Source organism: Suncus etruscus, chromosome 14, assembly GCF_024139225.1.
Source record: "Suncus etruscus isolate mSunEtr1 chromosome 14, mSunEtr1.pri.cur, whole genome shotgun sequence".
NCBI classification, from domain to species: domain Eukaryota; kingdom Metazoa; phylum Chordata; class Mammalia; order Eulipotyphla; family Soricidae; genus Suncus; species Suncus etruscus.
Window position 1 is genome coordinate 33,309,025 of NC_064861.1, and position 14,989 is coordinate 33,324,013.

At 54.8% G+C, this 14,989-nt stretch overlaps 1 protein-coding gene across 3 annotated transcripts; it reads right to left on the reverse strand.

The window, feature by feature from the left end:
- Window positions 1-469: 469 nt before the first annotated feature.
- On the reverse strand, window positions 470-14,741 carry PDLIM4 (PDZ and LIM domain 4). Of its 3 annotated transcripts, none has more exons than XM_049786774.1 (7): window positions 14,606-14,741; window positions 9,890-10,041; window positions 6,269-6,350; window positions 1,633-1,817; window positions 1,291-1,451; window positions 886-988; window positions 470-795 (listed from the first exon to the last, which is right to left on the reverse strand). In XM_049786774.1, the coding sequence occupies exons 1-7, from the start codon at window positions 14,696-14,698 to the stop codon at window positions 591-593; spliced, it is 981 nt and encodes a 326-aa protein (XP_049642731.1). In that variant the 5' UTR covers window positions 14,699-14,741; the 3' UTR covers window positions 470-590. The 3 variants fall into 3 exon arrangements, with proteins under 3 accessions (XP_049642731.1, XP_049642730.1, XP_049642732.1); XM_049786773.1 differs by having other exon boundaries at window positions 1,633-1,841; XM_049786775.1 differs by lacking the exon at window positions 886-988 and having other exon boundaries at window positions 725-795.
- Between the last annotated feature and the right edge of the window lie 248 nt (window positions 14,742-14,989).

A 14,989-nucleotide genomic window follows, 5' to 3' on the forward strand; every position in this document is an offset into this window, starting at 1 on the left:
AGGCAATTGATTGGCACCTGAACCGGTGCAGCAGCACTGGGAGAAGTGGTGTGTGTGTGTGTGTGTGTGTGTGTGTGTGTGTGTGTGTGTGTGTGTGTGTGTGTGTGTGTGTGTGTGTGTGTCTTTGCATGGGGCTTTGGGCCTAGGGCCCAGTAATTGGCATCTCAGAGGTGTGTGTGTGTGTGTGTGTGTGTGTGTGTGTGTGTGTTTGCATGGGGCTTTGGGGCCTAGGGCCCAGTAATTGGCATCTCAGAGGTGTGTGTGTGTGTGTGTGTGTGTGTTTTTGCATGGGGCTTTGGGGCCTAGGGCCCAGTAATTGGCATCTCAGAGGTGTGTGTGTGTGTGTGTGTGTGTGTGTGTGTGTGTGTGTGTTTGCATGGGGCTTTGGGGCCTAGGGCCCAGTAATTGGCATCTCAGAGGTGTGTGTGTGTGTGTATGTGTGTGTGTGTGTTTGCATGGGGCTCAGGGGTGGAACAGGAGGAGTTTATTGAAGCCTGGGGGGTAGGGGGCAAACACGTATTTACACAGCCGAAGGGAGATAGAAGCAGCAGCAGGAGCCGGGTGGGGGGCAGGAGCCTGAGTGGGAGCGGTCAGACGAGCTCCACCTTGGCATTGGGGTACACGGCCACCACGTCGTAGCCCTCGGGTGGCTTGACACGCGCCTTGGCGTGGTTCTCGCAGTAGAGCCGCTCGTCTAGGAAGAAGTAGCCGCGCTGCTTGAGGTTCAGGCCGCAGTCGCTGCACATGAAGCACTCGGGGTGGTAGAGCTTGTCTCGCGCCTTGACGATGGTGCCCCTGATGGGGGGACACGGAGAAGGCAGAGTCAGACGACGGACCTCGCTAGGGTGGGGTAGGATGGGGTACAGGGTGTTGTGAGTTACTCACACTATGCCATGGCCACAGCGCGTGCACTCAGGCAGCCCTTGGAGGCCTCCAAGCGGGGCGCCCAGCTTGAGGTTCCGGGGACCACTGGGCCCAGACCGCTCCCCTGAAAATCACAGCACAAGGAGAATGAGCCCAGCGTGGAAGTCAGAAGATGGGGGAGACTTACTGGGGCCCACTCCTGTTTCTGAGGCCATGGGGACTCCAAGGGGTCAGGATGCAGGAGGAACCAAAAGCTGAGGGGTGAGGGTAGCAGAAGCCCTGGCTGGAGTAGAGTGGAGGTTATAGGAATCTGACCCTTGGATGACTAGAAGGTAGGAGATGGAGGTCACACTAGCTAGGGGTTTGGTAGGTGACACTGCTAGGAAGGCTGGGTGGTTGTGGGGGACCAGGTGACACACGCCTTACCCCCCTCTCCGGCCTCCAGCATGCCCTGCAAGTAGCGGAAGGAGCCTGACTGTTTGGGCTCCGCTGCTGAGGGTTCAGCAGGTTCCTGGAGCATCCGGTACACCTCAGAGTCTAGGTCCACACAATCCCGGCTCCGCGGGAGGCCCCTGGCAGGGTCAGCACTGCAAGAAAGATGTGGGAGGGACAGAGCTGCAGTACTGGCCTTGGCTCTGCTGGTGGCAAGTCTGGGAGAAGTTTCCTGGGCCAGAATTGCCACCAGCTGAGACACAGGGATTAGGCTGGGAGCAGAATTCTGAGAATGGAGGATCCTCCGGGGAGGCTCAGAGCCAGTCTCTGTACTACCTGTGGGGTGGAGACACGTGCAGGTTGTTCATCTGGGCTGCTAGGAAGTTGGTTTCGCTGCTGCCGCCATTGTGGGTGGCTGGGAGACGAGGTGGTTGTCCATGAGGGGAGCCCAGGGCTGGCCTGCCATCTTCAAGTCCAATCCCAGCAGCCGAGGACCTCCTGCTGGTGGCTGGGCTGCCATCCTGAGAGAGAGGAGTCCCGAGGTACTGAGAGACCCAGGGGTGAGTCTCTGGAGAGTCCTTTTACACTGCACCCACCTTCCTATGGTGGCTTCCCAATGTTGTTCAGTGGGCCATGGGACCACTTCTAAAGATACTCAACTGGGGGGTTGGAATGACAGTCTATTTAGGTAGGGTGCTTACCTTACACACAGTTGACTAGAATTTGATTCCTGGCAGGCCATATGGTCCTCTGTGCACCTCCAGGAGTAATTCCTGAGTGCAGAACCAGGAGTAACCCCTGAGCATTGCCAGGTATGGTCCAAAAAATAAAAATAAAAGGTCATTCACCCTGATGATGCTTGAGACCTGGCAGTGCCAGGACCCACCAGACTACTACCAGTGGTGTTTGAGGTCATGAGAGCTAGGAATGGAACTCGGGGCCTTATACATGCCAGGCAAGTATTCTGTGCCTCTGAGCCATATCCATGATTTCTGCCAGGTCTTCTTGAATGCTGGCTGGCTACCCCTGCTCTGATATTCCTGGGCTATGATGATGCTCACACAGGGAAGCATGTTGGGCATGGCTGAAGCTCAGGGCTGTTTCAGCCCCTGCAGAGATGAGAATGCTTGTGAAAAATCAGACACAAAACAGTTGTGTACCTGAGACCTAGGATCATGAGCAACACTGACCACAGGCTCTGGGAGGGATGACGGGATAGCTGGCCCATCCAGAGGCTTTTGAATGACCTTTTGGCTTGAGGTTATGTGGCTTTCTTGCAGAGGTGGTAACAGAATGAGCCTTCCTTGTACCTGTTAGAACTTTGCTGTATACTGGAAGTGTCCATGTGTCCAATGTTGGAAAAATAAACCATACCTGGGGCCAGGGATCAATGGACTGAACACACACTTTGCATTGTAGGAGCCGATGTGTGATCCCTGGCACTGTATGCCCCCAAACATCACCAGGAGCAGCTCCTAAGCATAGAGTCAGGGGTAGCTTCTGAATACCTCAGGATGTGGTCCACTCACCCTCCCTCTAAAAAAATTGACTGTCCTTCAGCCAGGAAGCGTCACCCCATTACCATGCATCCAAAGCCCTTTGGTGTCACGCTGGATTTAATGGTACATCTGTGTGGTCAGCCCTCTCCAGATCAGTTCTTTTCCCCCTTTTCCTGTTCCCACCACTCTGGGTGGCCTCTGTAGGCACAGGAGATGAGGGGAAGAGACTGCTCAGGGCTCAGAGCTACACCAGAGTAACCCAAAGCCACCTGGAACCAGTGAGGTATCCTGGAGATTGTCATGGTGGTTTCCATGACCTGGCTGGTGGTCAGAGCACTGATTTTAGGGTGTAACCGAGGGTCCACACCAGGATGTGGTTCTAGGAGAAGATGACATGTCAATGTCTCCACTGGTATACACCTGGAAAGGGAGGGAGGGGGTGGAGACAGTGGTGGAGGGAGCCGCCACACTCAGGCAAACCTCTGCACTGAGATATAAACTGCCCTGTGGATTTTTCTGGTCTGAGCTTCTGCTTTGCTTCCCAGGAGTCTGGAAAATGGGCATCAAAGCAACTGGGTGCTGCCGTAGTCTTGATTCGTGAAGAAAAGGGGTTTTCACTGCCCAGATGTGTCCCCAGCAGTGAGGCAGCAGCAGCAACAGCAGCAACAGCAACAGCAGCAACAGCAACAGCAGCAACAGCAGCAGCAGCAGCAACAGCAGGAAAACCCTCATCCCAATGGGGCCTGACAAAGCCCCCAAGAAACCCAAGCACTCACAGGAGTGAGGGGCAGGCAGGGCTGGCTGCTAATGGGGACCAGATGGCCTGTGAGCAGTGGGGGCAGGGCTTAGTCCTTCCCAACAGGAAGGGGGTAGGGGGACTTGAGGGAAGGAGTCAGTCACTCACCCCATCATCCAGCAATGTGTGAGAGCCTATAGCCTAGCCCTGCCCATGGCCAGCTACCCCGTCAGCTGCCCCTCCAGGTCTGGGCTCAGTGGCAAGGGCACATGAGGGGACCTCAGCTTTTGTTCAAGTCCCAGCTCTGTCATTCACTAATTGGGCAATCCCTTCACGGATCGGAAGTGTTTCTTCACCATGAAATGGGACCGTCATGGCCTTCCCAGGTTTCTGGCTGGGTGAAATGAGAAGGCTGTACAGAAAGACACCAAGCACAGAGCCCAGATGTGAAGGCTTGACAGCCATCATCAGTGTGGCGGGGACCAGGTGTCCCCCATTTGGAATACACACTATCTATGTAGTAGATGAAACTCTGGTGGGTTTGTGGGCAAATGGGAGCCACTGCTCATTTGTTGGCTCCCCTCTGACTGTGCTAGAGGTAAGTGCTAAGCTACCTGAGCAAGTGGCACCTCCCAAGGCACTGCTCCAGCTGTTGAGTGATCAGATCAGGAGGCCAGACTGCAGTACTTGGAGTGCTGCTGCTCCAGGGCTGCCTTCACGGCCACTCAGCTCATGCTTTCCCTTGTCATTTGTCTTTTCTCAGTTCTGACCAGGCCATTCCACTCTTGGGCTCCAAGTGAGACTCAACAAAAGCTCTCTTATTACCCAAGTGTTCCTGAAGCCTCCATTGGCTTGTCTCATCCCATCTAGGGGGTGCATGATAGGGTATTTTAGCTAGCCTGAAGGCTTATTATGGTTTTCTCTTCCTTCCATGGCTGCATATGGGCCCACCCCTTTTCCTTCCTACAAGTAGAGGCTGGGAGCAGTGTGTGGACAATGGGGCCTGTGTCTGTGTTACCGAGGACACGGCCTGCAGGGATGGATGGGGGTGTTTCTGTTGCCACCAGTGGAGCTCATGATCTTTTAAGTACAAAAGGGAAGCAGCAGCTGAGAGCCAGCCTGCTGGCACTGAGCCGCTCCTGGAGGACTGAGCTTTGCTTTGCATTCCAAGCTCAGGTCTTTGTCTGTCGTTGTGCTGGAGGTGGGTGCTGAATCACCAGAAGGCATTGACGAAGGAATTCAGGGACTGCATGGGGTCTTTTCCCTCTGCTTGGCCCATGTCAAGTCAGTCTGACTTGTCAATGTCATCTGTCCCCATAGGCCTCAGGTCCTCCCTGGGTCTGTTGGAGTAAGCTTCTGAGACAGGTGTGGCTAAGACTCTCCACAGAACAGCTGAAAGTCCCAGGAGAGGAGCCCTAGAGCTTCTAAAGCCGAGTCATCTCATGCCTTATTGGTGCTCCCACCCATGTGGCCTCGTGGCCCTCCCCTCTCTCTCTCCCTCTCTCTTTGTTTTGTTTTGGGGCCACACCCAATGATGCTCAGGAAGAACTCCTGGAGATTCTTGGGGGAACCATGTTGGATGCTGAGGATTGAACCTGGGTTGGCTTCGTGCAAGGCAGGTATCCTGCTTGTTGTGCAATTGTTCTAGCTTCTCTGATCTGATCTGATCTGTGGAGTGCAGCCTCACACTGGATTTGGGCAGGTGCTCTCTGCATGTCCCCTGCCCCATTTGTCTGATTCCTTCCTGTAGGCCTTTAGGCCTCATTTTTGCTCCCCCTCCTGTGGGAAATCTTCTTGGGACTTTTGGGCAAGTCTTCTCTGGATTCCGTTGATCCCTAGTTTCCACCATTCCTGAAGTGTTAGGTTTTCTCCCCCATCAGAATCAACCAACCCTGGCATGTGGCAAGCATCTGGCCTCAGGACTGCTAGCAAAGGCAAGATAGCAAACAAATGACAGAGCAAGCTGTGCTTTGGAGTGAGAGAGCTTGTGACCGGTCTTCCCCAGCTCAGCAAGGCTTTTCTCCCTGTCAGTTCCTTTCTTTCATAGCAAAAAAATGGACACAGCAGTGCCCAGAGGCCATGGAAACAAGTGGGGTCCCCATGATCCTATCATGCATCAGAGCCCACTCTGCTCGAATCCTGTAATCTGAGAGGGGCTCAGTCTCACCCAGCTGGCTGCCTCCTCACCCCCATGGCAAATGAGTTCTTAGCGCAGCTGGGCCCCACACTCTTCTTGAGGCCAGCTATAACTGTGGCTATGCCTGGAAGGTGCTCAATCAGGCAGTCTATGGTGCAGAGAGAGCCCAGCTTTAGAGGGACAAGGAGGGGTTGTCCAGTCTTAGGCCAGCCTTGCAGCAAGAGGTTGGCTCAGATGAGCTAGATGTCCGAAAGCCTGAGTTCACTCCACTGCCTGGGGCCACCTAGTGTCTCTTTCCTGACCCAGCATCACTAGACACCAGAGTGAACCTGTATTTGGGGAGGTGCTAAGGCCAGGCCCCATCTCTGCCTCCTGCAGACTTCTCTGCCTTGGCATGGAGACAGAGGCTAAAGCAGGTACCCACCACACAGGGTGAACTGGATGGGTGTGGGCACAGTCAAGTGACATCTTCTGCTTCTGTGTCTGCCTTGGCATCTGAGACCCAAGGGAATGATCTCCAGCATCAACAAATCTGTGTGCCGGGTATGCCTGTCTGCATGGGTGCTCTGGGCTAGATCAATCATGATCATCTGTACGTACCTGGGCTTCAGGGTTGATGTGGATCCTGTGTGCCTGAACCTTGCTGTCCTCAGGGGTAGTGGGCCAGCTCCTGCCCTCAGGCCTGTGGTGGGAATTAGGAATGATCAGATCTGTTCACTGTGCCCACCATGCCCGGAAACCAGGGTCAAGTCCAAGATGGACTGGGCTCTGGGCCCAGAGCCACCCAGGGCCAGGCCTGGCACCCCAAGAAGGACACCACCCAGCACTTTCCTCTGCACCACAATGGTGGCCTTTGTAGGAAGAAAATACGGTTCCACATCTGCGCCACCCAGGGGAGGGCTCCACCCCCACCCAGTGCAGTTGTGCTGTCCCTCTCTGGTCTGTTTCCCAGAGAGGCAGAGGCAGCAGGATAGCCACTCCCCATCCTTCCACCTCTGTAGCCACAGAAACTCAGCCTAGACGCTCAGCAGGATGAGCCGGGCCTCACCCAGTGCTCAGCAGCAGAGCCCAGCCCTGCCGGGAGGGTCAGACAGTCAGGATCTGGGGGGAGGTGGGATAGAGGCGCAAAGGGGTGCGCCTTCTCTCCTGTGCTGCAGGCAGAGTCATCACCAATGTCTGCCCAGCCCAGATGGGAAGCAGGCCATTAGGAAATTCCTGCTTCGCCATAGAAACCAAAAGCCAAACACCACTCAGGAGGGAGAAAACATCATAAACCTGTCATAAGCAAGGCAGGCAGGGCCTATAGGCCCCAGGCCAGGGCCTAGGGTTGCCGCTAACTGGGTAGCCCAGCAAGGAGAATCCTGAGGGAGTGAGGACCCTAGATCAGTAGATGGGATGAGGTCAGGCTACTCAGCCTCAAGCACATAATGACCCTGACCTACCTACCCCAAAAGGTTTCCTGGGGCTGCTGGGGATCTCGACAAGCACAACCTGTTGAGCTTATCTGGGTTTCAACCCTTTGTTGACACCTGTAGCCACACTCTGGCTGCACCTTCACCCAGTTCTCCCTGTGGGCTCTTTCTCTGTCCTGAGGCTCCAGGCTCTGCTATAGAACATCACCTCTGACCCCTGGCTCTGTGTCTCTCAGACAGGCCTCCAAGGTACTGGCTTAAGTTGCAGCTCCAATTAGGGCTTTGTGGAGATTCAGAACTTGGCTGGGAAAGACCAGGTCATCTTGTGAAGCGGTTTGGCTTATACTTCTTGCATAAGGCTGCCCAAAGAGAAGTTCAAGCCCCGGAGTCTAGAGGTCAGAAGACATCAAGTGCTCAGCACCATGGCAATGGCCTGAGGTATCAGGTCAGTTAAATGGTTGATTCTCATTTCCACCTCCTTTCCAGGCCCCATTTCAGGCTGGGCAGGTAATTCATGTGCCATCTTCAAACATAGTGACCAAGGATGAACTGCGCAAATATATAAGGTGCCCCTGGCAATGGAGACATGGATCTCACCTAAGACCCTGAGCAGGAGCCAATGCCATGGGGCACTATAAAATGTAGTTGGGAAGCATGGGTGAGCTTCCTGGTTGGATAACTGACTTTCAGGTCTGACAAAAATCAGTAGAGCAGGTGCCAGAGAGATAGTACAGTGGTTGGGGTGCTTGTTTTGCATTACAGCCTAGACCCAGATTTGATTCTAAGACCCCATATGGTCTCCTGCAACCCCACTGAAGTGATCCTTGAGTGCAGAGCCAGTATTAACCTGAGCATTGCTGAGTGTGGCTCGAAAATAAAAATCTACCCCAATCAGCAGAGCAGAAAAGTGAGGGTTTTTCTTCACTTTTCATTCTGTGGAAAAGCCATCAGACACGAGAGGGAAGGCAGGGCTCATGGAGGTGGGCATAGAGTAGCCCCTTCTAGCCAGCACCCTGTGCTGATGCTCCAGAACCTATGTGAAAGGGGGTTTGCAGAGCACACCATCTCTTGGTAGAGCAGGTTGAGGCCTTCCAGGTTAGAAGACGCTAGGAATGAGGAACCCCCTAGGCCTTGTCCCCTACGAACTGAATATGTAGTGTGTAAGGACTGAGGCCTCAGATCTCCTGACTCACTACATGGCTACACTGTCACTCAGTTCCGAGGTCACTAGATCATCCCCATAGAGATGGGGAAGTTCAGGGCTCTGAGGACATTTAGAGCTCTGATGGAGGTAGCACAGACCAAAGAAAAATTGGGACTAGGACCTGGATGTACAGCAACAAAATATCCTAATGTCCTATACCACCTCCACTACCACCAGGCAACATTTAGGGGGATGACATGCCCTGAGTGGAACGAAGGCCTGTTTGGAACAAATAACATAGGAAGGAAGGATAGAAGGACAGAATGGGGATCTCCACCCCACCCAATCTACCCTTCCCTGACATTTTCTGGGGAACCCCCTTCTTTAGACTCCCTGCTATCCCTCCATCCTACCCCCCTTTGCCTCTTGCCACCAGGGCTGCCTGGTTCAGCCACATAGAGTTAAAGCCGGAGGTGAGTCAGGGCCGAGGAACCCAGCCAAACAGGGCGTTCTGAGAGGCCAGTGGTGGGCCAAGCAGCACTGATGTTTCCTCCATCAGCGCATACCTCAGCCAGGAGCGGGTGGGAGGAAGCCCAGGCTCAAAGGGTCATCCCAGAGTCTGGACGCACCCAGCTCAGGGCCTGGCCCCTCACTCTGCTCCAGGGACAACATGCAACACACTGGCTACAACAGGGCCCATGTGGCATCAAAGTACAACCTGGAACGAGACCCACTAAGCATAAGAGCTCTGAACCCCGCCCTACTAGCTCTGAGGCATGGCTAGCTATTCTGTGGTTTGGGGTGGCTTTGCCCATACAAGGCATGGTGGGTAGTGGGGGTTGGTGGTAGTGTGGAAAGTCCCTGATAGTGTCAACTGGCAGAGCAAGGGAGTTTAGTCTGACTTCTTTGGAGCCAGGTAGAATGGGGACACAGAGATCTGATTTGGTCGAGTGCCATCAAAGCACAATAGGACAAGCTGGGGACATCCCCAAGACACCTTTTATCCTAGACTATTAATAAGGTACTGTCAGGGGTTGGTGACCCCTAACCCAGATGGGTTCTATAGCATGGCACAAGCCATGGCAGGGCAGAGGCCTGGGCCTTTGAGAGGACAGCTGAAGCCAGACAGCTTTGGGGCTGGCAGAAACCCTCAGCAGCCAAACAGGGGAGTATTGGGAGTGAGAGAGACCCAGAGTCAAATTCTGCTTCCCTACTCCCTTGCCATGTGACTTACAACAACTTCCAGGAATTCTAAGTTCTGTTGTTGGTTCTAAGTTCTGTTCTGCTCTGTCCTAAATTCTGTTCAGTCTCATGGGAAAGTGGGTACTTTACTAAGTACAATCTGGGCTGCAGTTTAAATCCTCATTTATGGAAAGGATCCTGCCTAGAAATGTCCTGACTTGTACCAAGTAAGTCATTCTGGGAAGGAAAAGGCCTGAAACCAGTACTACAGTGGCTCCCCACGGACTGGCTTCAGCTCTAGTTTTTAGGGCTACCTCTGCTTACCCTCTGCACAACACACACTGGAGAGAGTAAAAGGGGGCTTCTTCCTTCTAGAGCCCCCACACCATGCCTTGGTAGGGCTACCGAGGGTTTTTGCAGAGAGTGACAAGCTTTTTGCACCCCAATCCCCACTCTACCCCCACCTCCTGCGCCCCAAACTACCTGCTGACGGAGAGTGTTAGACGGTCCCGACAGCCCTTAATGCGGTTCTGGGCTTCCAGATGTGTCATGAGCTCGGTGCTTTCCCCATTGATGGCTTGGATGAGGTCACCAGGGCACAGGGCAGCCAAGGCAGCCTTGCTGCCAGCATGAACCTGGGGGAGGGGGAGACAAGCCAAAGGGCCAAGCTCAGTTACTACATGGCCTTGTTCCAGGCTTAACTCTAGGCTCTCATTAAACTCAGAAACAGACTAGGCTGGGAAAACTGGGACATGGGGGTTGGGGGGCTCCTTAAATGCCAAGCTACAGTCTCTGCCTCTAATACTTCCTAGTGGCATGTACCTCCATGTTAGGGACTCTCTGAAAGCAGCTTCCTCTGGGCTGGGACAAGGGGATATCACCCTGGCAGCCTGCATGTGTGCCATGGACAGTCAAAGGTCACACAGGGACACATGTGCTTTGGGTGCTAGGTTTCAATCTCACCTCTGCCTGCTCCCAGGACAGGCCACCCTGGTGTCACTATGAACTCTGAACGCTCAGGCTGGGTCAACATATAACGTTTCTTAAATATTGGGACAGAGTGGTGACACAAGCAGTAGGGTGTTTGACTTGGACATGCTAACCTAGGACGGACCTCGGTTCAATGGACTGGTGTCCCATTTGGTCCCCCAAGCCAGGAGTGATTTCTGAGCATATAGCCAGGAGTAACCCCTGAGCGTGACTGGGTATGGCCCAAAACCAAACAAACAAAAAAATGGTCCCCAGATAAGGGCTTCAGGAGACTAGAGACATTGGGGGAGTCTGAGGAAGCACCTCACACCCTACCACCCCAAGCAGTGTTCAGAATTAAACTTTCGGTACCGGTACCCTCATTCTTAGCCAGCACCTCAGTGGGGTCTCAGTGCTTCAGGAGTTCTCTCTGACCCCATTAGTTTCCATCAGCATGGAAGCTCCAGGAAGACTGGCCAGACTCAACTTTCCTATACCAAGTAGTGAGTGGACAGAATTGAGCTGTGAGCAGTGTTGGGGATAGAGTCCTGGTGTAGGCACTGCCCAGGTGGACCTGCCTGGAACTAATAGGCTGTCTGAAGGTATGTTCTGGAGCAGTGGTCCTCAAACTATGGCCTGTGGGCCACATATTGTATTTGTATCTGTTTTGTTTCTTCATTGCAAAATAAGATATATGCAGTGTGCATAAGAATTCATTCATAAGTTTTGTTTTTACTATAGTTAGACCCTCCAATGGTCTGAGGGACAGTGAACTGGCCCCCTATTTAAAAAGTTTGAGGACCCCTGTCTGGGAGCCTGGCACTCTTAGCCAGCTAACTCACTACTGATGCTTAGGGGTTCTGAGTACCCAGGCCAGGACATCCTGGGGAGACAGTCACACAGGACACCAGCATCCACTTCCCCTCAAGGGCCTGCTCCTGACTTTTTTTTTTCTGGGAGTTGTGATAGGTCTGGCCTTCATATTCACCATGACAAGGGCACAGCAGCCTGGACTCCAGGGAGACAAAGCTGTTCTCATCCCAATTTACAGATGAAGAGGGGTTCAGGGGAAGGGGTACCTCACACTAGTTCCCACACTAGAGGCATCTTATTCCTCAGGAGGGCAGTGAACTACAGAATGACTCAGCCAGTACAAGGGGTATATTCAGGCCCCTGTGGATAGAGGAAATTCTCGAAAGTAGGGGTGGCTGGGACTCAGCCAACTCTGCTAGCTCGGGGAGTTCTGGTTAGAGAGGGCATAAGGCCAGGAAACCATGACTCTTGTGACAGCCTAAACACGTATTATCTCATTACTTCTCAAGGCAAGCTCACTTCCTTAATGGGGGAAACTGAGGCCCAGAGATGTTCAGAAGAAAGCTGACATGGCAGATTAAGGATTTAATCAAGCCAACTGTGTTCAAGTCTTCGGCAATTATTTTGTTCTTTCCAGTTTGGGGGCTACACCTGATGACACTGAGAGGATTGGTTTCAGGTTGATGATTGGGAGGCCATATGATGATGAGGATTGAACCCGGGACTCCCATATATAAACACAAACTTCAACCCTGGGAGCCATCTCCTGAGCTCTAGATTCCTCTGGTCTTAAGGGCATGATAGGGGTGAGGGAGATTATCCTGGGTAGAATAAAGGGTTGGTGTGAATCACAGGTCATCTGAGAGTGAAAGGAAGCTGCTGAAGCCTAATCCTTATTAATGAGGGAAAGTGGAGCTGATGAAGTTAGGTGCAGCAGGGGGCAGACCTGTGAGAAGCAGGTCCCGTGAGTGAGGAACTGTAGCAGGTTCTAGGCAGGAAAATCACAGGACAGAGCTGAATTCAGGCTCCACTGCTGAGTGCAGAAGAAAGTAGGGGCGTGGGGGGGGGGTCAGCTGGGTGGTTGGGGCTGAAGCCAGCCCCTCACCTCCAGCAGCTGCACTCACAGCTCTGCCCCCTCCATTTGTAGCCCTGGTGGCAAGTTGGGAGAACAGCCAGACAGGTGCCATGTAACCCTAATAGTCACAGCACACTCCACAAGGGCCAGGCTCCCATTTCTTAGTCCTTTTGAGACTTGAGGTCTCCATCTATAATGGGAGTTCAGAGATGGAGGAGGGTCCTCTACCTCTTATTTTGTTTCTGGCCCAAACCTGGTGGTGCTCAGGGGCTACCCCCAGCTCTGTACTCATGGAATCTATGTAATGCTGGGATTTGAACCCAACTTTCCCTTAGCTAAGATTGTGCTTTATTCACTGAGCTGTCTCTCCAGTCCCCTGTGGGTCCTTACTTCTCAGGGCTGTTTCAAAGACTACCTGGGATTGCCAGGCTCAAAGTCTGAGGGTAAGGCTCACCAAAGGGCTTATTCCAGGCACTGATACCAAGAGCTGAGGGACCAGGTAGTTGAGGCCTGGAGTCTTGTAGCTGCCCAGTCAAAGCAGAGGGGAAAGGATCCTAGAAAACATTCTGTCACTCCCTGGCTTGCTCAAGCTGAAGATGCCAGCAGTCCATTCTGACTCAGTGGGATTCCCTAGCAGTAGGAGGTCCTGGGGGCAGGAAAAGGGGTGGATTTTAGCCCCCTTGGTGGAAGACACTCCCACATATCATCGGTGCCTGTATACCTGCCCAAGAGGTATCTGCAGGGCAAGCAGTGGCCTGTGCCTCCCTCGACCCGTATATCCCCCAAATCCCATGCAAACCCGGGCTTAGCCATCCTGGCTCCTCAAGCCTCAGCTGTTGTCGCGTGACTTTAGGGGACAAAAGGGGAGGGGAGGGGGTTTCTTTCAGACAAACTCCCAGCCTGCTGGCCTGCCCTTCAAGTCCAGGGCCTGCATCCTGATGGGTCCCAAACAAGGCCAGTACGGTGACGTGCAGAGGCCTCTCTGGCGGGCAGGCGGCCGCGTGGGCAACAGATGTCTCCGCTCCCTGCCGCCTGCGGCCATCAGCCGTCGCCACTGAGCCTGTCAGCGGCCTCACGCCCAGGGTGCCTGGCCTGCCGCCGCCCAGCATCACCCCCCCCCCCACACCCCCGCCTCCGCCAGCAGCCGCCTGGGGCTCACACCAGCATGACACACAGGCAGCACAGACACAAGTACACATCCCAGAAAATCCCTGGGGAGGGGGAGATGAAAGGCGCCCCCGGATGTCAGACTGGACCCATGTGGTCCAGGCCACCAGGGCAGATGAGGGAAGCTTCCCAGGACAGCTGGGCCTGCCTGTCACTTGGGCCCCCAGAAACCCCACATCCCCCGCCCCAGAGCAGGACAGAAGTTTTGAGAGTCCAGTTGGCTTAGTCCAGTCACTCAGCATTGGGGGAATTCTCAGTTCCCTTGACACAGACCCCACCCCAACCTAAGAAGCCTGGGGGGGGGGGGGGGAGAAAGTGGTTCCTCTCATGGGACCAGCTTCCCACTTTAGGAGAGCACAGGCCAGACCTAGCTTCTCTCCTTTCCATCGCCCCTCTGAGACCCTATGGGCAAAGTCTTTGCCTTTTGAAGGATGGGACTGAGACTAGAGTGTGAGTGTATGTGGGTGGTGATGGTGGGGAGTTCTGATGCCCCAGACAGGGCACCCACTGACAGCATGAGGGCTCTCTTCCCCCTTCTCGTTCTACTTCTCGATCCTCCTTTCATCAACCATTCTGGAGGGCAGCGCTTACCCCCTTCATGTTCTGAGCTGCAGCCAGCAGGCCTGGTGGAACTGAGCAAGGGTCCTACACTTTTAGGGAGTCTAGTCTCTCCTTCCCTGGGGAGCCAGAAGTCCCCTTAGGAGACTGAGGTGGGGATGAAGGCTGGAGACTGACCAGAGCTGGACAGTGGGGGAATGAATGGGGCTTTCTCTTTTTTGGATTCAGCAAGGACCCCAGAGTTCCTGAGGACCCCGGTTTCCCATCAGGGGCTATTGGCTGGGAAAGGGGGGGCTCCCCCAATCTTCAGGCTGGGTCCCAGCGTTTTAGGGTCTCCGCTGATCTGATCTGCACTGACTGTCCCCAAGTAAAGCCAGAGAGAAGATGATGTGTGGAGTCTTGGGGAGCCCCCCCAGGGCAGGAGGGGCAGGCCCAGCCAGAAGGGAAGCCGGCCCTGCTGGGTGCCTCCTGGATAGCCCAAGGGTCACTTAAGCGACTCCTTAGTCTTGGGGCGTCGGGGCCATCGGGGACCTGGATCCCTGGGAGAACTGGGGGGCACCGCGAGGACTGGGGCTCAAGGCCAGGACCTCCCGCCGTCCCGCGGCCGTCGGACTCACCCGTGAGATGGTGAGGGGCGCGCTGAAGTCCCGGCCACCCACCAGGCGGAAGCCCCAGGGCGAAGGGCCGCGCAGGGTCACGGAATGGGACATCGCGGCCGGAGCGGGAGCGGGAGCCGAAGCCGGACACGGAGGAGCCGCCGCCGCCGCCGCCGCCTCCAGGACGCCGCGCCCCGCCTCCGCCGCCCGCCCCCGGCCCCGCGCGCCCGGATTGGCCCGGCCCCGCCCGACCCTCCCACTTCGGGGGGCTCCGAGCACCCACCCCGGCTGCAGTCCGGGCTTCAGGACCCCCAGACGGGGGCGGTCCGACGGCGCGGCTCCCGCGTGCAAGCTCCAGGACGGGCCCTTTGAAGTCCTGTCTGCGGGACGGCGCCCCAGTTTGGG